The following is a 26,055-nucleotide window of genomic DNA, read 5'->3' as shown; positions in this document are numbered from 1 at the left end:
TTTTGTTTGCTAAAATATCCAGCGGTCTCGTGATAGCGTTGCTGGAGTGCGACGTCAAGGGTAGATAGTCAGTGTTTTTGAATGCAGGGTATATACTATACACAACTAGTGTACGAGGACGATACAGTATACTATAAGGTTTATCAACTGCCTATCCATCATTCTTATTCAAAATCTGTAAATGTCCGAATAAACCGCCGCAATCGGCGACCCACAAACGACTACTTTGCATCTCGCCCGGGCCATGACGCTGCCGTTGCCGTTTGTGGCGTGCTATTGCTTCATCTACTCCACTTCCGGGCCGCCACGCCTAGCCCAAACCGCCGATATGCCGATAATTATGGCGGTGTCTCAAATGTCAATTCATTTTATCTATGACATTCTTCTTTATCGGTGAAGTTCCTTACATCAACCCCACGATGCGCGCGTTTTTCGATACTATCACAAACACGAGCGCCGGCCAGGATAAGTTTCTAAAAGTTGTCCAAAACGTTATTCGACTATTACTGTCCCTATCTCTGTCATGGAAATACAAATGTAGACTTCAGTGGCTTGACAAATCATTTTTCATGCGGCTTCGTGCGGAGATTGGAATCGCGGTCAAGCTTACTCGCATCTATTCTGTGCCAGGACATTTACAACAGCTGGCGGATGCGATCTGCTGTAAAAGCGAGCCAGCTCTTCTCCGGATTTTGAGAGTTGCTAAAGCGCTTGGATATACGGCTTTTGCAATAGGAGATCTTGTCAACTATGTGAGTTGAGAAATATGCTCTCTCCCTTTATAGAACCAGAATCTTCATCGTCCTGAGAAAAAGCTGAGCAGAGAAATGGCCTTAGCTCTCCACCATTGCATTTACGATCCCAGCGAAGTGGAAACCCAAAATAACACGGGCATCTGTGCATGCCCTTCTCCTTGCTACCATCTGTCAATTCTTAATGGCGGTCATGTCTTCGACAAAGAATATCAAGTTTACATATCAGCGCACTAGCCGAGGCCTTAAACTATATGGGATTCCTCGGTTCAACATAGCCAAGCAACAGGAACTACGAACCGGTGAGTCCTCTCTGACGTTCTTTTCATGTAACCTCTTTGTAGTGTCGCAGAGTTTCACTAACGGTGTTCATGCGCTCAATACAGTCCTTCCTCTTCTAAGCGCAACCTGTGACATGGTGTCTGCCGTCGCCGGCGCCGGCTACAAAGAGGTCAACGACGCGACTCTGGGGATCCTCGGGTCCTTGAGTGGCGGATCCGGATTGACTCTCATTGTGGCTAAATAAGAAGATACGGATTACACCGACATCATTGAAGATTGTCGTGTATCCGTCTACATCACATGACGTTACGAAGCTTTTGATTTATCGCGCTGATTGCATTTAAAATGATCAATTCTGCTAGTATGTAGTTCAACGAACTGAGCGATCCTTTAATGATACCATCCTATATCAAAATAGTAGAAGAGTGGTGTTCCCGGATATGAATCCGTCTTTTCGGTTTGCCGAGGCTTCTTGTTGATTATCTATTAAGCTTATCAATCTCTGCCTCGGCCTCGGCAAAGGAAAAAGGAGCAAGGTTGAGTTTAGGTTAGTCTAGTGGCGAATCCCCCACTGCTGTCCTCTGCTGTGGTTTTATACATATGTAGGAAACTTTAGTCAACTCTAATTTTCAAACAGGACTGTGGTGGCATTTGGTTAGCAGAGTTGATCTCATGTATGGCGGTTATCCTTAGTTCTAATTGAACTAGTAAAATCAAAACATAGGGCAAAGCTACATAATATTGATCTCGCGATCGCTTTATCCAATATTAAGATCCATACCCACTTCTGGACGTGCTAGTATTTCCAATGTTGCGGCAGATCATTGTTAGGGTTGGCTCCTCGCCTTATTCAAGGTGGCCAGTGACACACCATAACGAAGAAAAGCAGAATGTTCCAAACGGCCGTCCTCGTCGCGCTGCGATGCCTACGCAAATTTCAGAACCGCCCCTGAGATACTGTCCTGGGAAGCAACTTATAACCCATTGCTTTTTACCTTGGTCGGTTCCTCACAGTATCGCAGTAATGTTATTGAGTGCCTTTCCAATTTTCCGCCGTGATTCTTAGCGTAGGCCCTCAGTCGCGGGCAGCGAACTAATATCTGGGTCACAGTTTCTATTCCTCTGTACTTACACAGGTTGTCGATCTCCGAGGCTACCACTTGCCATGTATCGCAAGCCACGAGTGGCCGCAGTCTAGTTACGTCTTAAGCTCTGGTGATTAGGGTAGCCCCTCCATGTAGCGCGATATCAAGTCTTAGCCACTCTCCCTATCGAGTGTGTTTCGGGACAGTATCGAGCCCACGAGGACCCACAAACATACATCCTCCACGGGATAAAGTGGCGAGTAAAGCGAAAAAAGAACGTTTAAATTTAAAATGGAAATAGAAATTTAAAAAAAAATAAAGTAGCTATAGAATTTGGTCTCCTTAGGATTTGATTTCTGCTCATACCATCTCGTTTACGTGGACACGTCTGCGCTCAGGAGGCCATGGCGCGGGAATACGACACACGTCTATTCCAATACTGGCGCTGTCCGATGTGACACGCGATAGTTAATAGATAGTTCATGTTGGTCCATTCTCGGTAAGAACTATGGTCAGTGAAAGCAACCTATTCAGCGATCCACAGGTTGATAGACTTATAATTATTGATGTCGATCAATAAATAAATCCACTTTCTAGATAATAGTCTGCCGATCGCTAGGACATTATTTATTGAACTATTAAATCTATTATACTTTGTTGTTATAAGCCTCGTATTTTGACTCCAGTTTAACCATATATAAAAGGCAGTACCATACCATCATGTCTCATAGTAATTATTATCCAAGTCTACTGTCTACCATAAGTTCCTGACCCAGCATATTTTCACTCCCAATCAAAATGAAGATTCAGCATCTCCTGTCGCTTATAGCTCTTGGTTTTACCCTCGGCGAACCAATTCCTAAGCAGGCTCTATCGCAAAGACAGGCAGACGACAACAGCTCCGGCCCTAAACTTTGTGAGACTTGGGCGGAGCAGATGAAGGATTTACAGGCACAAGTAAGTATATAGGAAGGCAATGGTGACCTCACCTTGCTAAAATATGCATCAGAGAGTCCAAGCAATACAGGATTACCGTAGTGGTATGACAAACTTATCAAGAGTGAACGATCTAAATATGCAGATTGCCGACCTAGCTCGACAACAGTGAGTTATTATGTAACTCCTGTTACTGATACTGTAGCTAATGACTACAGACCCTCGGGTTGTCCCCCAGTACCCAGTTGGGGAAAATATTCCACCCAATATTAAGACAGGCGGTGACCTCATAGTGCCCTATTCCATTTTGCTTTGTTGCTTAGTTAGCAAAGATCTTGAATCTCCAGTATGGCGAACTTAAATCGATGGATATTAGTGAACTACTCAGAGCCTAGATAAGTACCATAAAAATAAGAAAGGCCCAGCCTATAATCCGTCTACTATATATATACCATTTTATATTCCTTAGAATATTGGCCCTTTCAACAATTCTTATATAATAGCGAATGGGCCAGTAAGCATTCACTGATTCTTCGCCGACCTTGCGTATCTCACAAAACAGATCTTGATAAGAACAACGTAAGACCCTACAGGGGAGAAGTACGGACTAGTGCTACACAATACGAGGCGACTAACCTTAGGACGAAGGAGTAGATATACAGACTATCAGAGTAGAAGAATAGGAAGGAGTCCCATATTGTGTATGGCTATACTCGAATGAATGTTGGAGGAGCAATCATGCGGTAGGAGAATCCTCCATAAATTATCGACTCAAGCCATCCGTGGGAAGGAAACACCAAATTAACGATTTGCCACGATTATATGACGTAAGGACCTGTAGTCTTAATAAGTGATCAAAGATAGGGTTCGTCGTGACGAGCTAAACAGGACATTTCATGGGAGGATATTATGTGTTGATATGGAAGCAGCAGGCCTGTTGTACAACTTTCCGTGCATTGTGATACGAGGAATCTGTGATTAGGCCGACTCAACCAAGAATGATGACTGGCATGATTATACCGCAATCTTAGTTGCTGCTTCAGGGTGCTGCTGGAAACCGGTCAATTTAATCCGAGCTCCACGGATACACACAGTCAATTTTTGCTTTGGCTATCGATTGATATGTGCCACGTTGACATAGCTCGATTACTATTCACCACAGAAGGCATTGAGTTGGACTGTCCAAACCGACACGGCCAAACACCACTGGGATGGGCCCGTGAATAAGGAGAAGGAAAGCTCGTGAGTTGGATATTGAGCCACGAAGGTATACGAATCGACTCCAGTGACAAAAGCAGCCGAATACCAGTTCACCAGGGGCCAGAGATGGACACTATCGCGTTGTCACGCTATTACTTGCCGAGGGCGGCTTTGACCTCAAGGCCAAAGATGTATTCAGTGAGACACCTCTCTCACTTGCCGCGAAAGATGACCATGGCCAGGGAGTACGCATGTTGCTCAAACAAAGAGATATCAATCACGTGATCGAGGAAAACAATCTAGGACCTTGGAGCTCGCTGTGCAAAATGGCCATGTCAATGTTGTGCAATTGCTTCTTCAAGACAAAGGAGTCATCAATGCGTATCAGATTGGAAAGTAAGCAGTGCGCCTCGCATGGGCGACAGCGGACACGACCCTGGCCATCCTTGAGGTGGTATATAACTCAACTCTCTGAGAGATGTGGACCATGGTCTAGCTACGTCAATTGGTGAAATATATATCGCATGTTTTGTGTTTTACTGCTACTTGGAAAGGCCTTATTTAGCTAATTATCTCGCATTAAAATAACTGAGCCCGATTAGCTCAGTCGGTAGAGCGTGAGACTTTTAGGTTTCCTGCCATCTCAATGTCAGGGGTTCGAGCCCCCTATCGGGCGACATTTTTTGTGCATCAACATTATTTTTTGTACAAAAATAATGTTTGTTATACCAGTAGTCAAGTTTCAAATCATCAGTATCTCTAGTATTCCTTGGATCAATAATGTCGATAAAGATAGTTATTGAGACAATTTCATTGTCTGCCTGGATGAACAATTTACATACATGGCCTCGTTCTGGGGCATCTCTTGAGTCATCCCTCTCAACCCTCAATAACAATACATTCCAGAAGCCCATAAGCGCCATAATCCGGCAATGGTAGTGACTAACATGTATAGCACGTAATGAAAACACTGCTTGCCGTCAACGACTTATTGAGTAGACACAACCTCCACTCAGTTATCGTCCCCGCTGGGTCCAGTGTCCTTATCTGGAACTGTAACGTACTGCAGGATGTGCTTGGGAGCATCCTTGTCTGTGATGTCGTCCTCCCACAATGACCACACGATCGTGGTACTCCTCAGGGACTGTGTTGCTCACACTGAACCAATTGTTGCCTTTTTCGATTAAATCGGGTTCCAACGTGATATTGCACGCAGAAGGAGGATGATTCTGTTCTGTCCGGCAAAGACGAGACCAATATTGGCCACGTAGATTGGGGCTACCCAATATACATCTGTTATCGATGGTTGCCTACCCCCCGAACGATTCCGCAGTATTTATTGCCCTTTTTGGTAATGGTCATATGGAAGTACACCGAGGTGCATCCGTGAGACTTGCCAGAGGCGAAGGAACAATTAGTTGATCGGCAGCATATTTCTTGGGATGTTGACCCTACAGGCCCAACCGGTCCTGCGCAACCTGGCCCGTCGCCTACCGACCCGCATTCCTCCTCCATAAGCTGTCATTTACGATATCGCGGTGCTTAGACTGAGAATCATCTTAGTATTCAGTCAACCTTACAGGCCCGATGATCTCAACGCTTCAGATGTCGTGTCGTAACAAAAGCTTTCAATAACCTCGGGATGGGTATTTGATCAGCTGCGCCAACAAGGAAATACCAAAGCATTGGATTGAAGAACGTAGTAAACTATGGTCAACGCTTTTCTAATCTGCATTTGGATTGGACAAATTATTCATTTACTCACTCAATCATTGATATTATGTTGAACCGGGGGTATTGCTTTTGGTTTTAGTTCTAATGCTTTTATTTGTCATCTAGCCTCTTGATCCCACATGCTACGTTTCCATCAATGTTAACCGGTGTTCTATCAGGAATTTGATAGGCAATGAATCAACCTATCCACTGCACTTGTCACCGCCTCGCCAATCCAACGTTGAATTCCACGAAACCAAAATCACTGCAACAAACCTTTATAGGTGAGTCCGGTTCATAATTACTAATCCCCTCTTCCCCTTGCGATACGTCACGGATCATCATATAAAAGCCACGCATACATGCATTGGTCACATCATTCTGTGAACCCACGTTGTCTTGAAGGCAAAGTCCTGGCGGTTCACACTAGCCAAGTCATGTTTCTCCTCCATCAGATTTGATAACCCATCTATCTAGTAGCAGCTCGACTCACCCCGTACAGTGAGATTCTCACCTTCCCAATACAATATGGCCAACGAACTGCTCATCACCATCAACGATCTTGGAAACGTTGCGTGCCGTAACGTTGAAGCCGTCAATTCAGCCGCCACAGAGGTCCCACTAGATCATATCCGAAAGATCCTGTCGACGTATGTCTTCGTCTTTCAAGATCCCAATGAGCTAAAGAAAATGTTCGAGAATACCACGCCGGAGAATGTGGAGATACGCAATGGAATGCGCAAACTACGTCTCAAGATCCTGCGTACCGTTCCGTATGAATTGTTGACTCTGGAAGAAAGGCACGGTTGTATGAAAGGGCCGAACATGTCTGCACTCGAACAAAGTTGGAGAACTGCCTGTAAGGCTATTCCCAAGAACCACAGCATCGAGGAAATCATTTTCGATATGTCCTATGATCAGCAAATTGAACTCATACATATAAGTTGGTTGCTGCAGAATATCAACACTACTATGAGTCTCAAGGCGAGAGGGACTTTCCACTGTCAGGTTCAGGGTTGTAAGAGCGATAGGAAAGCATTCTTAGAAAAAAGTCTTGTCGGAGTTTGAGGTTTTCGTAACTATGGCACCGATTCCAGGACTTCAGCGGTTGATCTATATTCCCGGTTCATTGCTGTGCCGGCTTTTTGGTGCAAGGAGATCTGGGGGTCTATGAAGATAGTACCAAAATAAGTTTGAAGCAGATTATACAGGAATACCATCCTAGTCTCTTTGACCTAAAGTTCATAAGATCAGCGATTCCTCGCCCCACCCAGCGTCAGCGTGAGAATGAGGCGGAGTTCGGCCCCAAGGCATCCTTCTGGGCCCCGCTACCAATTTTTGTTCTTGGCCACCCTCAGTAATCATGGTTATTATAACCTCGTGGTCTATTTGTGAAATCATAGAACAGTATCATCATTCTTTTGACCCGTCATGGCTTCCACTATCCCAACTGGGGCCTGCGAGCCCACCATCAGTAAAACCTTACCACGCGATGGCCTGGCCGTGACCGCGTGCGAGATGGGCACTAAGTACTTTGTGATCGCAAAGGAGGTTGCACTCTACCTATTCAATTTTGCCGATAATTCCCTAATTATGCTGCAAGAGAGAGGAAATATCACTTGGTCTCTCGCGTTACATGAAGATAAGAATCTCTTAGTAACGGGTGGAACAGAGGGGGTGGTCCGGATATGGAATATACAGACGATGTGACTAGCTCCGTGTCGAGCTTCACAGATAAAGATCGCTAATGTTGTCTAGGTCAGTCATTCGCTCACTGAAGGGTCATACCGCAACTGTCCGCAGTCTCCTGATAGTGGATGATACCACGCTCATCTCCGGTAGTCGCGACTCGACCATCTGCCTCTGGGACTTGGACTCTGATGCAACTGATCCAAAGTTGGTTCTGAAAGGGCACGCGAAAACAGTACGATGTCTTAAGGTGCACGGCGGAGTTCTTGTTTCAGCAGGTTATGACGGGGAATCGCGGGTTTGGGATATCTACACCGGACAATGTCTCCGTGTGCTCAAAGGACATACAGGGACACTGTTTGCTTTATGCTTTGATGGGTCTCGGATCGTTACAGGCAGTTTGGATTCGACTATCCGCGTTTGGGATCCACGCTCAGGGTTTGTTGTCTCGTTGTTTATTAGCCGGCGTGATAGTGAACTAACAAGGGATCCAGGGCTTGTCTGGGAGTTCTTTCGGGCCACAGCGGGGCTGTCACCCGGTTATTCTTACAGGGGGATACTCTCATCTCTGCTGATAATGCTGGAACGGTGAAGGTGTGGTCTTTAAGTAATGCTTCGGGTCGGACTATCGCCGAAGAGAAAGACGGGAGTGTCATTTCGTTGGCGGCAGATGGTGAAAATATCCTCGTTGGCAACACGAATGGTTCAGTGTCTTTAGTCCCTCATGAATCCGGCACAAGTAGGACACTTGTGGCCGGAGCAGATGCTGTCTGGAGTGTGGGATTCAAACCGTCCAATCGCCCCTTGGCGGTTTACCTTAAAGGGGGAGACACCCAACTGGCCATCTTTTAAGATACTGCAGCGACAGGATATCTTGTAACACATGGCAGGCCATTACCTGTCTAGATGGCTGTGACCTTGCTTAACTGGCCTCGATGGAAGCCAGATATGGGTGCGTGGAATCAAAGGCTGCGATGATAAATTGGGCATCGACGGGCGCTAGGCTTGCGCTGCGGATATGGAATTGGTCTATCTTTGACATGACGAGTCGCTTGAGATGTCTTGGCTGGTAGAGTGTAAAATCTAAATTGCTTGCAAGAGGTAGTATCTTAGGGCAGATTAAGTCCCCGCCCTATGTGTGTAGGATTGATGGGCCACAAAAAGCTTAAGGAACCAGTTGCATTTATGTAAGTAGTAATAATATCTACACTAATGAACTTGTCCGTGTTATATTACCGATTACCGTTCTTGTCTCGGAATTATGTAATTTCTCCTGAACAACTTTGAAAGAAATTTATAAATCTACCAGTTCAGACAGTCCATTCCCAGGGCTAAATACAGATGACGAATATATCTACTCTGACTCAACTGCAACTATAAGCCCGGGCAAAAGTTCAACTTGGCCTGGCTTTTCTCCATGAAAAGTAAGTCTGATCGCGGCTTCCACCTCGTTCGCAGATAGGGAAATGGTATGTCTCCCAGCTCCCAATCCCGAGGGAACCTCATAATGCCAGTTTCGGGGCTCTAACCCCGCCGAACCTTCAGGAGTGTAAATCGCATCGTACACAGTTGAGAAACCAGAAAGCTGTGCCTCCGGAACAGACACTGAGAGCGAGGATATACCTAACACCCCACTAGGATGCCGGGTCAGATCAGACTGCTCCTGGTAGGGCACTCGCAAGTGCCGGGGGGTTCTATCGAGGCACCAAAATGGCAGATGGCCAGGGGTGATTGCATTGCCATGTGCGTCTCTCGCAGCGCTGATTGCCCATTCCAAATTGACTCCGTCTTCCCTCTTTCGACCTCCGGCAATTGGATCTTGATAGGAAAAGCCGGCGTTTGAGTCGAGAACTCGTTGTTGGACCGCTGCGAAGTCACTTTCGCTCGGCAATGTGAGAGCCCAGTCAATGATCGTGTTTTCCTTTAGGTTTCCCCAGCGATGCTTCCTGCGTTGCTCGGGATCGGCGTCTTTGGCAAAGGCAATGAATTCGAGGTAGACTCCATCTGGGAGGAGAATTAATTTATTCGAGGTCAGTCCATCGGCATGGGTCCCGCCTGGGGCGATAACGAAGTGATCTTGGAGGTGGTCGGATAGGGTCAGGAGAGCATCATGAGAGATGAGGATGACAATGTGATCGAGATTTGGACGAGACATTGTTTGCTTGAAGAGACAGGTGGACGGCAATTAGGAATGGGAACCTATTTGGTGAATTCCTAGAAACTGGAAATGCTGGATAAATATAGGAAAGAAATGAGGGGAGAGTATTTCTATCTCGGGATGAATTTACCATTCCCCGCAGCTATTATGTGATCGTATTGCTATTCCCCTCTTAGTCTAGAACACAACCCCGCAGTACCCTAAAATAGCCCACAATATTCTGTGAGTTCGTCAGTATATAGATTTGATCAACTGTTTTGGTATCTAAAGGACCGCAATGATGCTCAGGCGTTGCCCGTTTAATTTCTTAATGCGGGTGAATTACTGGTGTGTGCAGTAGGGCGGTCGTGCATATGCCGTCAAGGTAGTCCCATCCTCCTTTCGCCGTTATATCGAGGGGTTAAACTAGATTCATATACCATTTGCAAGAATTAGTTTCCTAATCTATCTAATTATTTTGAGCTTTTCATTTCCTACATTGTCAGTAAAGGTCTACGCTGTGACCGGGCAGCTTGAAAGTTGTGGGCCATATGTCTTCTACCTGTCTCAACGTTGGACAGAAGGCTATCATCGGAAAGCCCCATAGATCTGTAAAAGAGACAAGAGACACACTTGGCTGGGGAACTAGGCTGTAGAGTATATAGGAAAGCCAATATATACAATACGTACATTTATCTTTGAAACTGCCAAGACTTATGTTGTAGAAGCACAAACTGCTTAAATAGAGGAAGATAGGGTTAGTCTACGTGTTCTCTTTGGCTCATTTGTCCTACTCACTGCACTTTATTAGAGAAAGTCGCACTGAGCTCCAGGTTAGTATACGCAGGAGTATTTGGCACTACCACCACCAGCACATTATGGCACTGTTGGATGGCAAATTAGGATGGATAAGCGGTCCACAGATGGCTTCTTGGCTAAACCCATCTCAGATCATTCCGGCAACGAGAGCAGATCGGCATTGAGAATATAATGGTAATTATGAAGACTACAATTTCCTAAACAATAAAATATACTAGGTTTCCTGATAGAAGAAGAAGTAACTGGACTTTATATCTATCCCCAAGGTCCCAACCAAGCACCAGAAACCATCTACCGCCAACACTCAACACTTTTGTGGACCACTAGACCCTGAATCGAAAGTATATTCCTTGTCTATGAAAGGGTCTCCTGTAGTATATACTGTATCCGCTCTTCATTCCATTTTCCAATTCAGTGTCTCTGTTCAAGTTGGGTTTCACGATTAAGGAGTCTGTCTACCATACCCAATGGATTAGGACTCAGGATTAGATGGTAGTAGAAGACGCAATATACTTACCACCATTGACAGAAGAACGGCGCCGATTTCGGTAGAGATTGATGGTGACCCAAATCCACGCCGACACAAACAAACCCTGAGTGGTATGAACAAAGGCCTGGGGTTGCGCCAAAGACAGGTATAGGGGTACGCAGATGATTACCGTACAGATTACATATTCAAGCCAGATGATCTCCATTGTTGGCAAAGAGTCAAGCTGCGCGTATATATCGTAGATAATTGCTGTGTTCAAATAGAGAGCGAGGAGGTGAATAGTAAATCCACTCGAGAGACAGGGTTGGTCTACTTTACCAGGGCCTCATGCTTTCCTTTTATGGAACGCATTCAGGATGGGGATAATGGATCGTTCCCATAGATACGGAACTTCCCATAAGCAAGGCTATTATCCAGACAATGGGTGCCTTGGATCGGAATTGTGTTTCCATTCTTTGTTTCAAGGCCTGCTCCGATGATGAACCATGGTACCAGAATTCCTCGAATGAAACAAAGTGCGGAGGAGATCCCCCACGCTTTGTATAGGAAAATGCCACAATCTGACGGCTTTCTGCCACCAATTTCGAGTTCGCAGCATAATTTGGAAGAATATAACTTGAATTTGAACCATAGTATAACAACGTCATAACCTACCGGTGCTTATATAACCATAAACGGTTGGCGTGTCACGTGCACGTCCCGTGAGAGATGTTGACCTCCTCATTTGCTGTAGCTCAGGATGGATGACTAGACGTAGAACTCTTCATCTCAGTCGAATATCCACGTATCTGCAATACAAAGTTTCTGCAAGGGTCGAAACCTTCTACCAGGCAACATGATCCCAACCGGGAGGATTGTTATGCAGATCCCACCTAGGGTTTATCTAATCATCCCGACAATTTCCCTCAGGGCATGTGGAGTCAACGATTGGCCGTCAGTTCGTGGCCCTTCCAGACCCGTGAAAAGCTTGGTAGAAGCTAATTCGTAGTTATAAATATCCGTCCATCACGCTGGAAGGGGCCCTTGTTGACTTCTGCGTCTCCTCACAAGGCGTCTTTTGTCACACGCACTTGAAACGTCAATCCAATTTCCCTTTGATTTTTACTTTTCCCCTGTCCCGCGATGTGCACTGCCACGCGTCGTGACTTTTTTTGCACTCAATAGTGCTGTGACGAGACCCTTGCGTTGATTTGGGTGGGTCTCCGAAGATCGTGGCTGCCTATCGGTCTGGGGGCCAAGCTTTGGAACATCTCGAGCAGGCAGTGTCAATTGTTGAAACTTGAAAGTCTTTTGGCGGCTCCTTATTGTCCAGCTCTCCCCGCGTCTCCGCGACCACACCTGCTATCTTCGCCCACTCTTCAATTGACACCTATCTTAGCCTTCAACTCAGCTGGAGCAACCACAAATGCTTCGCAATTATATCATATCTTTAGCCTGCCTGCTGGGCATGGTGCAGGCGGCACCCTCGGATAACTCTAAACCCGCTCACCCCCCTAATGTTTTTTCAAAAACGGAAAAGTTTCCCTTGCCAAATCAAGGCCACCTGAACGTCCATGACCCCAATATCTTGCAGCACGACAATAATTTCTACCTATTCAAAGGAGGGATCCAAGTCCCCATATTTAGATCATCTAACCTGTCAGGGCCCTGGACAGAGATTGGCACAGTCCTAGACGGTCCCACAATCATTGAGAAACAGAACCGGACGCGTCCCTGGGCTCCAACGACGGTGGAATGGAAAGGGAAATTCTATTGTTTCTATACCGTCAGCAAGGATGGAGTTCGCAATAGTGCTATCGGCGTTGCAAGTACAGACTCGATCGAAAATGGCTCTTGGACAGACCATGGGGGTCTGATCTATACTGAAAAAGGGCCGTTAGCCCATATTTGGCCATATACGGTATCCAATGCCATTGATGCCTCGTTTATAGTAGACCAGCAAACGCAACAGCCGTACCTGCTATATGGGAGTTACTGGCATGGCATTTTCCAAGTGCCCCTTGCCGATGACTTATTGTCCGTCAAGAACCCCGAGAAGCCAGATGCGAAGAACTTGGTATATTTACCAGACGGAATGCCAAAACCGGATGAAGGGTCTTTCATGAGCTACAAGGATCCCTATTATTATGTGTGGTTTAGTCATGGGAAATGCTGTCATTTTAATAAAGGTTTCCCATCTATGGGTCAGGAGTACAGTATCCGTGTCGGAAGGTCGAAGGATGTGCGAGGTCCGTTTGTGGACAAGCACGGAAAGGACCTGGCGGAGGGAGGCGGCACCACAGTCTACGACTCGAACCATGGAATCGTCTATGCTCCTGGTGGAATTGGGGTGCTGCCTGCCACTACCACGGATCCAGACATTTTGTATTATCATTATCGTATGTTCCCCGACATTGTTTTCTATTAATGACCTGGCTAACATTCCATCTTCGCAGTTAACACAAGTGTCGGATTCTTGCATGGCGTGAGTGCATAGTGAATGATCAACATAGAGCCACTAATAACGACTGTCTAGGATGCCTTACTGGGTTGGAACTATCTCGACTACGAGGATGGCTGGCCTGTAGCAAGGTTCGTTCCCGGCATCCTGAAAGTGGGCCTCATACTGATAATTCTCTGGCAGAGGATCGAAGAACTTTGCGTCAACTGTTCACCCGAACTACAGCTTCACCGTGCTCGTCATATTGTGTATGTGTTGCTTGGCTTTGATTTTACTTCCAGCTCGCTTTACAGGTCAGAAACTCATCTTACTATCTGTATTCTTAGTTGCGACAGGTTTTCTGTGGCTTCACGGGTGATATTATGTTGTTGGATTTGATGATTGTCTGATTTCCTATTATACCCCTTCCGTGTACAAAAGATCAGTCGTCTTGGGATGAGATGCAGATATATGTAGAGATAGCTGTCCGGTCTCGTGTACAGGCCATGTTTCGCAAGTGCCGCTGGACGGCACGCGTGTACACATATTTATAGACTACACTTTGTATATGAGCATCATGGACTTTAACGTTTCCAGTTTTAAATCCAGCTAATTCACTAAAATAAGCAACTTATGGATCCCAGCCACCGTCCACCTGAAGAACCGTACCAGTGGTAAACGAGGCTGCGTCACTGAGTAGGAACAACACCGACTGAGCAACTTCGTCCGCCGTCCCAGTGCGAGGAATAATCGTCGGGGGCTGAGTATAACCACCTTGAATAACAATAGACTTGTCCAGCAACGGTGTCTGAATAGATCCCCTAAAAGAACATTAGCACGTCCCAAACTATCCTACCAAAAAGAGACAACACTCACGGCGCAACAGCATTAACCCTGATCTCCGGACCAACCTCCTTCGCGACACTCTTCGTCAACCCAACAACCCCATGTTTCGACGCCGAATAAGCAACATGCAATCCAAATCCCCTCACCCCCTGTATACTCGTCGCATTGACAATACTCCCCTTCCCCGAAGTCGCAGAAATACTCCTCACCTGCGCCCGCACACAATACATCGTCCCCGTCAAATTCACCCTCAACAACCGATCCCACTCCTCATCATCTTGCTCCGTCAATCTCCCTGTTCCATGTTTCTTCCCGATCATCCCCGCCATATTAGCAGCACCGTCTAGTCGCCCGAAGTGCTGAACAGTAGCCTCAACCCATGCATCCACGGACGCCGAAGACCCCACGTCAACCTTTGTGGTGAGGACATTCTCGGCGTCAGAATTGAGTTGCGCAAAGGCGGATGAAAGGGCCGCTTCGTCGATGTCGGCTAAGGAGAGGCGTGCGCCGTAGCTGTAGAGTTGTTTTGCGACGGCGAGACCAATACCTGCTAGGCCGGTTACGGCGTAGACTTTTCCTTTTACTGAGTCCATTGCTTTGGTTTTACCTTCTGGGAGTGCTGGGATGGAGGAAGAGGGGATGTTGCTTTGCATAGGTGGGGTTGCTTTGGGGATCTTCGAGAGGGGTAAACTCGGTCGGAGATACTCCGAATACTCTGTATTCAGTTGATTTTGCCAGAATGCGGGTAAATTGCGGTGGTTCTGTGGTTCGTTGTACTGATTTCTTGTGTTTTTTTTTGGTGTTCATAGCCTTCATTTTGCTGGTTTAGGGTTATATGAAGTCAATTTTGGTGTTGTTTGTCCATGCACTGTTTCTTGAATAAAGTGCGGTATCACGTCTTGTCTTCTGGAAGATTAAATCTAGATATCAGCCATATGACTATATACTTTCCGAGTGCTAGCCATGGAAGAAAAACTTTCTGAGTAGTTAACATCATGCTACAAGAGTGACTCGCCTCGTTCCTGCAGCCGTGTGTTGCGGGCGAGCATTGCATTGCATATTATGCATGTAATCCAATACTCTGTTGCATGAGACGTATCGCCTGCATTTCCTGTAATAACGTGGGGGTGATATCAAGAGAATAACAGCGATATTTAATTCGTAGATGGTTCAAAACGTGGCTATTTCTACGTCCATACAATCAGTAGCTAGGGCTAACCGCTCTGTTTTCAGATCACGGTTCAATTCAGATAGTGTTGAAAAAGATTGCTATTCATACAGAGCTAGCTCCTTGTTGTTGAATATCGTACAGACTTAGGATATCCTCTACGGAACGATTCTTGACGAAAACAATATATTGGAAACAAATCGATAGCCTTGACTTGAATTTGAATATATACTGTAAGCATATCATATCCGAGTCATAGCTACAATTTCTTCCACCTTTTCCCTGGGCACCTGACAACCCAGAAGCCATCCAAAATGCCAGACAGTATCCTCTTGAGACTTGATTGACTGCTTCAAATGTGGCCATAAATTAAAATGACCGTGTGGCATGCCAGGATAAGCATCCAACTTCACCTCAACGCCATTGTCCTCCAGAACCTTTGCATACACAATGCCGTCATCGCGGAGAATATCCAGCCCTGCGACCTGAACATACGTTCGTGGGATGGCAGAGAATGGTACTATCGAGCAAAAGGGCGAAAAGTCCTCGGACAAGAAATCCTGCTGGTAGAGAGCCTCATATCCTCCAATCGACTTCGAATCCAGACCGGGATTTCCAGGAGCATTTCCATTTTGCCCACGAGATACCCAAAGGTGCTTGTATTTCTCCGGCACAGTCTCCTGGCTCATACATACTGGGATACTAGCCAAAACACCCGTGATAGGCGGAGACAGCTTCTCTTTCACTGCACGATGTGCTGTGACAATGGAAAGGTTTCCGCCTGCTGATCCACCGCCGATGACAAATCCTTTCGTTAGGTCTGCATCAAGCGCCGACTCGTTGGCAGCGATCCACTGCACACTGTCCCATATGTCATTCGGGGCTGTCGGGAATTTGTGCTCCGGTGCTAGGCGATATGAGGGTTGAACCACAGTAGCACCATACAAAGCCGCGATCGTGCGGGCCCAGATAATCGATTGGATGTTTGTGCCCATCACAAAAGCTCCGCCGAATATAAGAACGACCACGGGATTTGCCCCAGTCGAGTTGCCTGGCTTGGTAATGTGAAGATTGCTCTGGTATCCATCACGCATTGTGATATCGATCACGGTTTCCTGGGTGTCGAATCTTGGACAGGAATCGTATGCTGTCTTCTCCATTGCTGACACTAATTGGCGCAGTTCCTCAATCGGTGATGAAAAGTCTATTGAAGGGGGTGGGCTGTGTTGAAGAACCTATTTTGATAATCAGATGATATTCACGAAAGCATTGCGGGTCACTTGCTTCTTCGAGCTCGGGGTCGACGATGCCTAACTTGAGGACATCCTCTTTCGTTTTATATTGATCCATTTCTGTACTTGTATGGCTTTGGCTTGTAGTGTCGATGGTGCGGCTCATTCAATTGAGGTGGATATGAAGCCGAACTATGTAAATCTTTTCGAATTTATGCGGCAGGGTCTTTTATCTGATGTGTTGGACTGAGAAGTTATTTCATTTGACTACCTAGACACTTCCCCTTTATAGAGTAACTTCCAGTGCTATTCCTGGTTGGCGGGTTGACTAGGCTGGTTCTGTATACAAAATGGCCCATGCAGGATCATCGTGACAGTAAATGAGTCATGATCCGCCACGTTGATTGGCGCAAATGATGAAGCGATGGTCTTGGCATTGAGGTAAGGCGATCAATCGAGGAGTGAAGGTGTAAGTATGTATATACCCCCTGGGGCTTCTGGACTGTTCTTAGAGAAGATCTCAAGGTGGGGGGCGTATGAAGGTAGATGTTTTATATTTGATAGACAATTCATTTAAACTAATAATTTAATTTAGTAGTAGATTCGGTACTTTCCTAACCAGACCCGAAGACAGCGGGTTCGGCCCGGGCTCGGGTGGGGTATTGCGGGGATTTATCCCGATTTGATCCACTTTAATGCAGACATATCACTAGTCAGCTTCTATTACGACACTACTATGACGGCGTCGAAGGTTACATGAGACTTCCACTGTCTACAACAGACTGAATATTCATACTAGTGAGACTTAATGTCATAAAGGACATAATAGACCCAGAAAATTCCATATATGCAAAAATGAGGTGACGGGCACTTTGGTAGGAGTTGAGAAAAGCAAAGGTATTGTTTCAGCATCGCCATTGTTGAATGCTTGCTGAGGATTGCATTGAATATATATGAGGTCGAATATTGTATATAACACTTATTTCCTGGGTGATGTAGTACTGATTTACGCAAACCAGTTCTCGTAACCGTAACAACCAAAACCACGATCGTGCAGCGTGCCACACCCAGAGCAGGTAATGTAATGCTTCGGGCTGTTTTCCTTTGCTCCATTCTGTAGAATATCCAGCATATAGGTGCGACCGTGAATACCACGGTCCAGCGCGCTATGGACAAGATCATCAAGACCTGAATGCTTGCCGCAGGAAGTGCAAACGGCTCTCTCACGCATGATCACATTTCCACCACGGGGTATGGTGGACTCTGCAGCTTGTTAGTGAAACTTCAGGCGTGCTTTTTCATTGATCGAGATCTGACATACCATCGGTATCAAGCAAACCGGCAATATGGGCTCGCTCCTGGCTGGTCATGATCCAACGGTATCCATTGGTGCCATTTTTGATGGGCACAATCTCAGAGGTAATGGCGGCTTCGAATTGCACATTGAGAGTATTGTGTATGTACGAGCTCGGAGTAGCAGGTGAGCGGTGTATTTTCTCGAGAGTAATATGCCAGAATAGTGTTCCACATACAGTGATCGGGGTAGGCGGATCTGTTATATTCTGCTTATGATAGCTAGACGACTGTCATATCGTCATTCCCAAACCCTATGGTGGCCTAAACCTTATATTTTGTAAACTGATGCATAGCAATTTGCACTGTTGCTATCGCTATATGACATCAACACTCAGTAGGGCTGATAAGGGTTTCGGCTGACCGGCCTAGAGTTGTCCATCTCAAAATACTCAAGTCGATTGATAACTTGGGAGCCCAAACCAGAGAAGAGTTAATGTTTTTCGGGTAAGGCATTTTCTTTATAGCTAACTAGCCTATCCGCGTTGTGACATAATACTAGGGCTCCCAGAAATACTCGGGGTCCTACGCTTAATAGCATAAAGTGAGACGTTCATCCACTGAATTTGGGCTCATAGAAGCCGGATAATGGATGGGACTGAGGTTGGATTGTTGTATAAGAAATCACAACAAGCCAGGATCAATGTTTCTAAAGATGTCTACGTCTCTGGAAGAGCCCATCGGCTTTTCATCTCAGATGTGGACGACCTCATATCTTCGAAGATGATAAGTCCGGATCGATACGATCCTTTTCTCTTTGCCACAAGTATTTATCATGGGCGAAAGAGGTCTTTTCAGGAATCTTGCTAGTCATAGATAACCATGTAATGTCCATATTCGTCCAAATTCTACACATTCAGCTCCTACTGAAGTAGCAAAAAGGAGTATGTTACACCTCCTGAATGAAGAGCATATGGGTTAATTTAATTACCTAGGGATATTAGAGGAGGTCTGGGCTATATCAGCACCTCCAGTGCCCTTACCCATCACGCAGTTCCGTTGCTCTGTCCTGTGATTTCCGCTGATAGATCACCAAAATTCATCATCTCTGCCCGACTCCACGCACTTGAAACTAGAAACGAGGAAGCGACGCTTGAAGGTATGGCTGCCCTCGTGCAGAGTGTAAGAATGAGAGTGGCTTGAATGGCATTGAAGGTCCCTTGCATTGTGTTAGATAATGATTCTCAAAGGGGCAAGACCAGAGGTTATCATACTTATAAAAGGTACATTCAATCCCAGAATCAGGTCTGTATGGCGAAATTTCTATACGGCTTACGGGCTTGTCCTGTATGCTGTGAAGTGTTAGCATTGTCTCATTTGTAGTTTGTAGGTTTACATACTCCGGGTATACCGTAACACACTGATAAGGGTGAACAAAATGCGCAGACTCTGAATTGGATGTCTTTATAATCACCTATTTGGGATATTAGTGTGCACTTTGATTTTATGAGATGGACCATATGTTAATCAACGTACTGTTCCAAGAGGACTGTTTGCAAAGCTAGGGCTTACGAAGAGTGCAAGGGTGGAAGCGGTGAGAAGAGAGAAGAGACGCATGGTGATTGATAAAAATAGATGGTCCTCTTTGAGGTAAGTAGAAGGGTTTATTTAAGACGAAGAGGAAGACATTGAAATATGGGTGACCAACTGACTTTATAAGTGACTACTAGTAGATCTTTGAATAAACTCAATGACACATATGAGATATCAGAGTTACATTTACCAAGTGTAGTCCAGGCATCGAATTTGTAAGGGATTCCAATCGAGGAACAGTCAATGATGTCTGGATGTAACCTCTAATGAAAATATGGAGCGGAAATACTACTGGCTTTGACAATAATTCTACCATGTAAGTCTTGGCTATGACGATATTTTATTACTTTCTCCCTTCCATTTAATAACTTTTGCAGGAGTCTTCAGAGGTATGTAATCTCAGAATACAAACGGAATGCACGCGACAGATTCATATACATTATCTAGAAACTGAACGGAGCACCAAACCTCAGATATTTCACTTCAAAATGTTGGCACAAACCTAATTTGACACATGTGGAGTCCAGCATAATCGTAAATGAGTATACGGTACATTTCCGATAGATGTTTACTTCCGATAGTGGTGATATCACACCAACGGACCTGATGTAACTGCGGGATGCCCGGGTATAAACTCCGCGGTGGGTCGAAGCTGAAAACATCGATGACCTATCTAGTGACTTACCAGTTATCTTATTGTCTGGGCTCATGTAACATGAAAGTACGCTCTAGAACTTATATGGACTGCAAATTTTCCTTGTTTTGAAGATCAAAATGCAAAAGCTTAGTGCTCTTGAAGTGAGGCGTAGTCCGGGCGAAAGAAATAAACTACGTCCTGTTGACTTTTGAAATTTTTTTTTTCTTTGTAAAATAAAGAAAATATAAGAAAAGGAAATAAAGTACCACTTACTCGGAAAACGTCCCCGAGGCCTTAGCAAGACTTAAGATAGATTCAAGAGAGCTGTCCTGCCACACATCCACCACGAACTAATTCTTTATACCTTCTACGGCCACCCACAAACTGGTATTAGCCACTTGCCAGCCATCTTCAGCCCATATATTACAGGAAGCGTCATGGTTATCGGCCGCATTTGCTCAGATAGACATCATTTAGAACGATCCACAATCTTTAGTATTGGAGTAGATTTACAAGAACTATCATTCGACGTCGAGAATTATACAAGTAAGGTTTTCGGTTGTAGCCCTACGGAAGTTCTGGAAGTTATATTCCACACGGAGGCAGTAAGGACCCACAGCGGTGGATCGTATTGCTGTTCCAATGTTGCTCAAAGTTAGGTACACTCGTCCACCCCTTATGGACTTTCTATTAAAACCCCAATCTAGATATATCATTAAGAGCATGGGGGTTTGGCCTCTGTCCTGGCGTAGTGCAGCATTGAAATCCCCGTTCAAGCGACTTGTCACTGAGTCAGCAATCTGGGTAACGTTGTTGGTGCTCAGATTGCGCACCGATTGCGGCTTAAGGAGATGGTTAAAATCAAGAGATAAAGAATAATAAAGTCGATGAAGAAGTACTACTATTCTTTGAAGACTGAATAAAGGATCAAAAACAGATAGTCATTAGATAGCTACTGAAACTAACAGGGTCAGGCGCCGGATAGCCTTGATAGGTATAGATATAATCTCAATTGTAGCTCCAATACTCAATTCGGATGAAACCCATGGCTTATCTCAGAAGATCTCTGGCTCAAAACCCGCATAGCGTGCATCTTGAGTCACTTTCGACATTCCCTGTTCGCTTTTCTCCAGATAGGCTTGTCCGAAGGCCGCCCAACCGGCGTCACACAAAGCTGCACACTGTGATTGCGCCTCCGCCTTGAGGGAACACCAAACAGGATCCTACCAGACGAGTATTAGAAAGAGGGAGCCTCGGTGGGAAAACAGTATGCAAGTAAGGGTTTATAGTAAACGTACATATTGCATTGCCCATTCTCCAAAAGCATCGTCTTCTTCATGTTTGTGATAACGGTTCCGGGCTTTCTTATCCGCTGATTCGAACGCTTGGAGGGCTTTTTTGTAACTTTCTTTTGCGTTTTCAAAACGAGCCTCAGCGGCGGGGTCGGAAGCGGTAAGGCCATCTGTGTCGGTCCGCCATGCGTACCTGGAAGCCTCGAATGGGCGGTCGGTTGCTGGTTTCATGATTGCGATAAGTGATAGAATAGAGGAAAGCAGTGGAGAGGAAGAAAGCTAGACTGCTAGTGATGGAAGAGAAATCGACCGGGAATTTATGTCATTGATGCGAAGGGAATCTGCCAGTTATACTAGTACTACGTATCCACAGTTCAGCTGAAGATTGAATGCCACTTCAGCTGGGTGGGGTTCGAGCTGAGGGAGAGAGTATCTTTCTAAACTCTATCACCCACTAATCTAAGCGAAGCGAATAGATAGCGTATCCAGCTTTCGCATATTCAGCACAGCCACGATTTGCTGAAGCATGTCCCCCAGACTACACTAACCTGCCCAGTATCCACATTGTCAGATCACTGGTATTTACTGTCACTAAGTTGACATGCTTTTGTAACTTTCTTGACAATATTATGTTGTACGTGAAACGGAAGACTGCTACCTGGGGCAGTGAGCCCTAGTGCAGTCAAAATTATGAAATATCAAGTAGTTGTAACGGCGGATCTTAGATCACCTGAATCACTATGCATCTTCGAAGCTTGACCTTGTGGGACTTGAGAATCGAAGCAGCACAATTTCAAAGGAGCACGACTATTTACTGCCCATCCTGAGTATCGTTAGTGAGGTCTACACAGGCCGTCTTTGGCGACAAGAGACAATTCGAGCACTGATATAAGCAAGCGACATATGCAGGGATGGGGAATCTCAAGGAATAATCAAGATCAGAGAGTAAATCTAAACATTTAAGAATAGAATAAAAGACTATATAACTTCTCCATCTAATCCCTTACTCCACGAGTACAGTAGTTCCAGATCTTTCCACCAGCGGCAGATATATCTGCCCCAAAAAGAACGATAGTCGTTTATTATACAGTAGAGACGGGCCGCGCGGGATTTCTCATCCTTATAATAGGATCATTCCTCTTATTCTACTACTTGTTTCTGTTGATATTACTTATACCTTTACCGATTTTCTGATTAAGTTACACGTCTACGAGTTAACGTAGTTCTCACGTAGCCGTCAGTTGGGGGGTTACTCAGGAGGTACTCGCCATCGTGGGTTTGGTATTCTTAGACTCCGATGTGGAGATACTAGAGACCACGGGCCACTGAGTGCATGCATGGGTTCGTCACAAGCATTATTACACCTTACGAAAGATTGCCCAGACGACTGGTCGTGCGTATATGGGCACCACGGTCGACCATGTTTCGAACTCTGATGCGGGGGCTTCTGAGTCACCCCGTGGGGAGTGGGATGCGAGTTGTGTTCATTCTGGAGATGATGATATGAGTTGGTTGCATACCATGTCTGAAAATTTGTATTAGAAGTCCTGGTTGACTTATGGGGTGAGGTTGGGGTTATATCTCTATAAAGTGTTAGTATGATATGTTTAAGCACTGCATATAATCCACGATATACATTGATTGTAACGCAGAAAGGAAGATGCACATAATATTTCTACTACCCTGAAACTAACTAGCAATTGAACAATTCTATGTGAATCCCTAGTAACACCTATATTACCCAATTCAGCCCTTGATAACAGCTTTGTCAGGAGCGCCACTGTAGACCCTGTGCAGTTGCGCATAGGCATTGTATCCTTACCACGATTGCGATAGACCAGACAGCATCTATTTCCTCTTCCAAGCCTTGGCCTTGTCACTCTTACATTTCTCTGGGCTCTGCAGGCTGTATGATACAGCCCTCAGTCAGGAATGTTCCACGTATTCCGCTAAAAGGACGGACTCGAGATTGCCGGCATATTACCGTCGAAGAGGAGATAGCCTTCTAGTAGAATATATGCAAGAGACTGACACAGATAGGGTGATTCAAAACAATAGAATAGGTTCAGTCTATATATATACATATGTATGCTCAAGTCATGTACATCCATCTCTATAACTTACTCGCTCTCCCAGCCTCATTGGCCTTCTTCCACATACGAATCCGCCGTTCATGTCCAGCATTAAAGTCGTCCACCCACTGCTGCTTGAACGGCGGAAGTCTCCGTCCTGGTTCTCCCTCGGCAGGCTCGCCTGCAAGCTGTCGAAGCTGTTCAAAATACGCCTCAAAGTCGGGGTTTATCATCATAAATCCCGGACCGTCGCCCTTCTTTGCGATGCGATCCTGTTCCCACTTCCGCTGTTCTTCCAGAGATGGCAGCTGTGCCTTTCCGGCCAGAACGCGCGCGGCGGCTACAGCTTGCCATTCGAAGACTTTGAAAGTTAACCCGGCGCCAACCTATTCCAGTCAGTTATTGGTTTTGTTTAATAGACACGAGGAAGACATACTGCTCCTAAGAACACCAGGGAATGATCCCGCTGGTGGAACACGTGTAGATAGAGATCCGGTACACGGTTGTTTCGGATTGGGATATTAGGTAAGAATGGCAGCGTCCAGGTGAAGCCGGTGCCAAAGATGATGTGGTCCACGTCTGACACGGATGTCCCGTTCTCAAAGTGCACTGTTCTCGCCCCATTGTCGGTAGTTATATGTGAGATGGGCGGGCGGCGCTCAATCTGGGGGTGCTTGAACGCTTCGTCTCCAAAGTAGGTGTTGTACTTTCCGCGCACAACAGCATAAACGGGACCCTTTGCATGCTTTACCAGACTCACTGCGGTGTCTGCAGCGGAGACAGAAGCTCCGACAGTAATTACCCGCTGTTTACGTGTTAGTCATTTGTTTGGTCGAAGAGAAGTAGTTATCTGCATATAACTCTAGGTGATAGCATCTTACCTTGCCCTTGTACTTTTCAGGACCACGGTACTGCTTGGTGTGTTCAACACTGCCTGGGTACTTCTCTGCAAATTCTTTTAGTCCTTTGATGACAGGAACATACGGCACGGCATAATGCCCGGAGGCAACCACCAGAGCGTCGAAGGTTTCGGTCCACCAGTAGTCAAGGCCATTCGGCTCACCAGCACGTCGCAAGGTTAGTGTCCATTTACCGGTTTGGGGGTCTTTCTCGGCCCGCTCAACTGTCGTATTGTACTCAACGAAGTCTTGATATCCATTTCGGTTCAAGAGATCCTCGATGTACTGCCTTATCACCGTATGGTGACGGAAAGGCGTGTCCGGTCCGTGGATGTTCACAGACCACTCGGAAAGGATGTCTGGAATCTGTTCCTGCGAGTATTCCATGACTGACGCTGCTACATTGGCGTGCAAAGTGGGGTAGACATGCGAGTCAAAGTAACGGTGCTGAGACAATGTGGGAACATGTCGGGGTAGATTGTCGGGGATTGGAACCGGTCCATCTGCAGTCCTCGCAGAAAGATTGTCAATGTCCAGAGGGACCGGTTCCTCATTCTCTCTTGACACCCTATTGGCCGTTAATCACATCGGCACTACCATCAATGTTCCAATCTTTGCCTACCAACAGCCGCCGGCCTTTTCTTGCCGTTCAAACACACGGACGACGTCGAATGATTTTTCCTGGACTAGAGCATCAACTGCAATGGCACCAGCTGGGCCAGTGCCGATGACAGCGACACTTTTATTCGGCGGCATCTTTGGGGTTTGTTATCTTACGGTGGAGATACCGAGTGGTGGTGGGTTTTTATCTGGTCGGCGTTCGGTCTTTGCCTATGGCTTATCGTGATGCAAACACCGAGGCCGATTGCATCAGCTACGACCATTCACCGAGCGATATCAAAGACTGAGAGGTTGCAGGGACGATAAGCGCCCAAATTGGCCTCAATCAGTAGAGGCTAAGTAGTTAATTACAGGTTTTGCCACCTCCTTAAAGCACCTCGCATAAGTTCATACATGGTATACAATTGCCGAACAATCTTTATTAGTTATACCTGAGGCACCAAATAGAGCAGAGTTTGCTGTTTCATGCTTGGAAAGGTTTAGCGTGGTTGTCAACATTGCCATCCAGGTGTGATTGGCCAATTGATCAGGGAATTTATTCGCACCATGGGACTAGTGCACTTTGAGTATGGTTCCTGGTTAAGCTTCGAATCTTGACTTGGGCTTTCCCTCATCCGGTATAGTGTAACTCGGGGATGGACTCCGAGTAACTAATTTTTAGTTTTCATGCTTAATTCACTTAAATTAGGTTATATTGCTAGGAATTATTCAATATCTGTCTAGAGACATCAGGTTCGCTTGATAAGTCACTTTGTTCTCTACCACAGGTCAGTACCGCCTTGAATGAAAGGGCTTCGTATCCTCCCTGATTCGTACTGAGTACTACGATGTACCTCGTAGTCTCGGAAAATAGCCTCCCTCCGTGCTACTGAGACAAGGA

At 45.8% G+C, this 26,055-nt stretch overlaps 13 protein-coding genes and 1 non-coding gene across 14 annotated transcripts; 6 read left to right on the top strand and 8 right to left on the bottom strand.

Moving 5' to 3' along the window:
- Positions 1-345: 345 nt before the first annotated feature.
- F9C07_1095204 (uncharacterized protein) lies at positions 346-1,560 on the top strand. The gene is made up of 3 exons (XM_071507528.1): positions 346-752; positions 838-1,054; positions 1,139-1,560. Exons 1-3 carry the CDS (start codon positions 375-377, stop codon positions 1,276-1,278), a joined length of 735 nt encoding a protein of 244 aa, XP_071365841.1. The 5' UTR covers positions 346-374; the 3' UTR covers positions 1,279-1,560.
- A 1,302-nt stretch (positions 1,561-2,862) lies between these two features.
- F9C07_2138978 (uncharacterized protein) lies at positions 2,863-3,499 on the top strand. Its single transcript, XM_071509162.1, has 3 exons — positions 2,863-3,076; positions 3,129-3,223; positions 3,274-3,499. Exons 1-3 carry the CDS (start codon positions 2,918-2,920, stop codon positions 3,326-3,328), a joined length of 309 nt encoding a protein of 102 aa, XP_071365840.1. The 5' UTR covers positions 2,863-2,917; the 3' UTR covers positions 3,329-3,499.
- A 705-nt stretch (positions 3,500-4,204) lies between these two features.
- F9C07_1342 (uncharacterized protein) lies at positions 4,205-5,204 on the bottom strand. Its single transcript, XM_071507999.1, has 2 exons — positions 5,098-5,204; positions 4,205-4,388 (listed from the first exon to the last, which is right to left on the bottom strand). Exons 1-2 carry the CDS (start codon positions 5,176-5,178, stop codon positions 4,209-4,211), a joined length of 261 nt encoding a protein of 86 aa, XP_071365839.1. The 5' UTR covers positions 5,179-5,204; the 3' UTR covers positions 4,205-4,208.
- F9C07_t66 lies at positions 4,848-4,931 on the top strand. The gene has a single exon. It is a non-coding gene; the product is annotated as a tRNA-Lys (tRNA).
- A 929-nt stretch (positions 5,205-6,133) lies between the features above and the next one.
- On the top strand, positions 6,134-7,241 carry F9C07_1095186 (uncharacterized protein). Its single transcript, XM_071507526.1, has one exon. It carries the CDS (start codon positions 6,497-6,499, stop codon positions 7,034-7,036), a length of 540 nt encoding a protein of 179 aa, XP_071365838.1. The 5' UTR covers positions 6,134-6,496; the 3' UTR covers positions 7,037-7,241.
- A 158-nt stretch (positions 7,242-7,399) lies between these two features.
- F9C07_1340 (putative sulfur metabolite repression control protein) lies at positions 7,400-8,509 on the top strand (the record flags this gene model as incomplete). The annotated part of the gene is made up of 3 exons (XM_041284038.1): positions 7,400-7,674; positions 7,727-8,095; positions 8,152-8,509. 3 exons carry the CDS (start codon positions 7,400-7,402, stop codon positions 8,507-8,509), a joined length of 1,002 nt encoding a protein of 333 aa, XP_041140645.1.
- Positions 8,510-9,011: 502 nt separating this feature from the next.
- F9C07_1339 (glyoxalase-like domain-containing protein) lies at positions 9,012-9,812 on the bottom strand (the record flags this gene model as incomplete). Its single annotated transcript, XM_041284045.1, has 1 exon — positions 9,012-9,812. The coding sequence occupies one exon, from the start codon at positions 9,810-9,812 to the stop codon at positions 9,012-9,014; it is 801 nt and encodes a 266-aa protein (XP_041140646.1).
- A 2,057-nt stretch (positions 9,813-11,869) lies between these two features.
- Positions 11,870-14,112, top strand: F9C07_2138971 (beta-xylosidase). Its single transcript, XM_071509161.1, has 4 exons — positions 11,870-13,481; positions 13,539-13,567; positions 13,619-13,674; positions 13,727-14,112. Exons 1-4 carry the CDS (start codon positions 12,509-12,511, stop codon positions 13,899-13,901), a joined length of 1,233 nt encoding a protein of 410 aa, XP_071365837.1. The 5' UTR covers positions 11,870-12,508; the 3' UTR covers positions 13,902-14,112.
- On the bottom strand, positions 14,102-15,055 carry F9C07_2279594 (putative oxidoreductase). The gene is made up of 2 exons (XM_071510379.1): positions 14,399-15,055; positions 14,102-14,343 (listed from the first exon to the last, which is right to left on the bottom strand). The coding sequence occupies exons 1-2, from the start codon at positions 15,019-15,021 to the stop codon at positions 14,154-14,156; spliced, it is 813 nt and encodes a 270-aa protein (XP_071365836.1). The 5' UTR covers positions 15,022-15,055; the 3' UTR covers positions 14,102-14,153.
- A 439-nt stretch (positions 15,056-15,494) lies between these two features.
- F9C07_2138965 (lipase/esterase) lies at positions 15,495-17,385 on the bottom strand. Its single transcript, XM_071509160.1, has 2 exons — positions 16,821-17,385; positions 15,495-16,771 (listed from the first exon to the last, which is right to left on the bottom strand). Exons 1-2 carry the CDS (start codon positions 16,932-16,934, stop codon positions 15,779-15,781), a joined length of 1,107 nt encoding a protein of 368 aa, XP_071365835.1. The 5' UTR covers positions 16,935-17,385; the 3' UTR covers positions 15,495-15,778.
- Positions 17,386-17,774: 389 nt separating this feature from the next.
- Positions 17,775-18,138, bottom strand: F9C07_1335 (uncharacterized protein; the record flags this gene model as incomplete). Its single annotated transcript, XM_041288253.1, has 2 exons — positions 17,775-18,031; positions 18,090-18,138. 2 exons carry the CDS (start codon positions 18,136-18,138, stop codon positions 17,775-17,777), a joined length of 306 nt encoding a protein of 101 aa, XP_041140649.1.
- Positions 18,139-18,921: 783 nt separating this feature from the next.
- On the bottom strand, positions 18,922-19,816 carry F9C07_2279591 (uncharacterized protein). Its single transcript, XM_071510378.1, has 4 exons — positions 19,598-19,816; positions 19,462-19,535; positions 19,336-19,413; positions 18,922-19,280 (listed from the first exon to the last, which is right to left on the bottom strand). Exons 1-4 carry the CDS (start codon positions 19,676-19,678, stop codon positions 19,151-19,153), a joined length of 363 nt encoding a protein of 120 aa, XP_071365834.1. The 5' UTR covers positions 19,679-19,816; the 3' UTR covers positions 18,922-19,150.
- A 1,396-nt stretch (positions 19,817-21,212) lies between these two features.
- F9C07_2279590 (uncharacterized protein) lies at positions 21,213-21,987 on the bottom strand. The gene is made up of 2 exons (XM_041288256.2): positions 21,590-21,987; positions 21,213-21,514 (listed from the first exon to the last, which is right to left on the bottom strand). The coding sequence occupies exons 1-2, from the start codon at positions 21,812-21,814 to the stop codon at positions 21,347-21,349; spliced, it is 393 nt and encodes a 130-aa protein (XP_041140651.1). The 5' UTR covers positions 21,815-21,987; the 3' UTR covers positions 21,213-21,346.
- A 1,634-nt stretch (positions 21,988-23,621) lies between these two features.
- Positions 23,622-25,439, bottom strand: F9C07_2279589 (putative monooxygenase). Its single transcript, XM_041284042.2, has 4 exons — positions 25,177-25,439; positions 24,537-25,122; positions 24,092-24,460; positions 23,622-24,041 (listed from the first exon to the last, which is right to left on the bottom strand). Exons 1-4 carry the CDS (start codon positions 25,308-25,310, stop codon positions 23,697-23,699), a joined length of 1,434 nt encoding a protein of 477 aa, XP_041140652.1. The 5' UTR covers positions 25,311-25,439; the 3' UTR covers positions 23,622-23,696.
- Positions 25,440-26,055: the final 616 nt, after the last annotated feature.

Source organism: Aspergillus flavus, chromosome 1, assembly GCF_009017415.1.
Source record: "Aspergillus flavus chromosome 1, complete sequence".
Classification (NCBI taxonomy): domain Eukaryota; kingdom Fungi; phylum Ascomycota; class Eurotiomycetes; order Eurotiales; family Aspergillaceae; genus Aspergillus; species Aspergillus flavus.
Note: the sequence above shows the minus strand (reverse complement) of the source record. Positions and strands in the feature narration are given on the sequence as shown.

Coding starts and splice junctions, on each gene's coding strand:
- F9C07_2138971 (XM_071509161.1), top strand. CDS start 12,509: ATGCTTCGCAATTATATCATATCTTTAGCCTGCCTGCTGGGCATGGTG. Junction 13,568..13,618: donor GTGTCGGATTCTTGCATGGC/GTGAGTGCATAG, acceptor ACGACTGTCTAG/GATGCCTTACTGGGTTGGAA. Junction 13,675..13,726: donor GATGGCTGGCCTGTAGCAAG/GTTCGTTCCCGG, acceptor ATTCTCTGGCAG/AGGATCGAAGAACTTTGCGT.
- F9C07_1095204 (XM_071507528.1), top strand. CDS start 375: ATGACATTCTTCTTTATCGGTGAAGTTCCTTACATCAACCCCACGATG. Junction 753..837: donor TAGGAGATCTTGTCAACTAT/GTGAGTTGAGAA, acceptor AAATGGCCTTAG/CTCTCCACCATTGCATTTAC. Junction 1,055..1,138: donor GCAACAGGAACTACGAACCG/GTGAGTCCTCTC, acceptor CGCTCAATACAG/TCCTTCCTCTTCTAAGCGCA.
- F9C07_2279591 (XM_071510378.1), bottom strand. CDS start 19,678: ATGCGTCTCTTCTCTCTTCTCACCGCTTCCACCCTTGCACTCTTCGTA. Junction 19,536..19,597: donor CAAACAGTCCTCTTGGAACA/GTACGTTGATTA, acceptor TATCCCAAATAG/GTGATTATAAAGACATCCAA. Junction 19,281..19,335: donor ATTGAATGTACCTTTTATAA/GTATGATAACCT, acceptor ACACAATGCAAG/GGACCTTCAATGCCATTCAA.
- F9C07_2279594 (XM_071510379.1), bottom strand. CDS start 15,021: ATGCAAAGCAACATCCCCTCTTCCTCCATCCCAGCACTCCCAGAAGGT. Junction 14,344..14,398: donor AGGGTTAATGCTGTTGCGCC/GTGAGTGTTGTC, acceptor ATGTTCTTTTAG/GGGATCTATTCAGACACCGT.
- F9C07_2138978 (XM_071509162.1), top strand. CDS start 2,918: ATGAAGATTCAGCATCTCCTGTCGCTTATAGCTCTTGGTTTTACCCTC. Junction 3,077..3,128: donor TGAAGGATTTACAGGCACAA/GTAAGTATATAG, acceptor AATATGCATCAG/AGAGTCCAAGCAATACAGGA. Junction 3,224..3,273: donor GCCGACCTAGCTCGACAACA/GTGAGTTATTAT, acceptor TAATGACTACAG/ACCCTCGGGTTGTCCCCCAG.
- F9C07_1095186 (XM_071507526.1), top strand. CDS start 6,497: ATGGCCAACGAACTGCTCATCACCATCAACGATCTTGGAAACGTTGCG.
- F9C07_2279589 (XM_041284042.2), bottom strand. CDS start 25,310: ATGCCGCCGAATAAAAGTGTCGCTGTCATCGGCACTGGCCCAGCTGGT. Junction 25,123..25,176: donor GAAAAGGCCGGCGGCTGTTG/GTAGGCAAAGAT, acceptor AACGGCCAATAG/GGTGTCAAGAGAGAATGAGG. Junction 24,042..24,091: donor CCCTGGTGTTCTTAGGAGCA/GTATGTCTTCCT, acceptor TGACTGGAATAG/GTTGGCGCCGGGTTAACTTT.
- F9C07_2279590 (XM_041288256.2), bottom strand. CDS start 21,814: ATGAAACCAGCAACCGACCGCCCATTCGAGGCTTCCAGGTACGCATGG. Junction 21,515..21,589: donor GAGAATGGGCAATGCAATAT/GTACGTTTACTA, acceptor CTCGTCTGGTAG/GATCCTGTTTGGTGTTCCCT.
- F9C07_2138965 (XM_071509160.1), bottom strand. CDS start 16,934: ATGAGCCGCACCATCGACACTACAAGCCAAAGCCATACAAGTACAGAA. Junction 16,772..16,820: donor TCGACCCCGAGCTCGAAGAA/GCAAGTGACCCG, acceptor TTATCAAAATAG/GTTCTTCAACACAGCCCACC.
- F9C07_1342 (XM_071507999.1), bottom strand. CDS start 5,178: ATGGCGCTTATGGGCTTCTGGAATGTATTGTTATTGAGGGTTGAGAGG. Junction 4,389..5,097: donor ATGCCCCAGAACGAGGCCAT/GTATGTAAATTG, acceptor ACAACGCGATAG/TGTCCATCTCTGGCCCCTGG.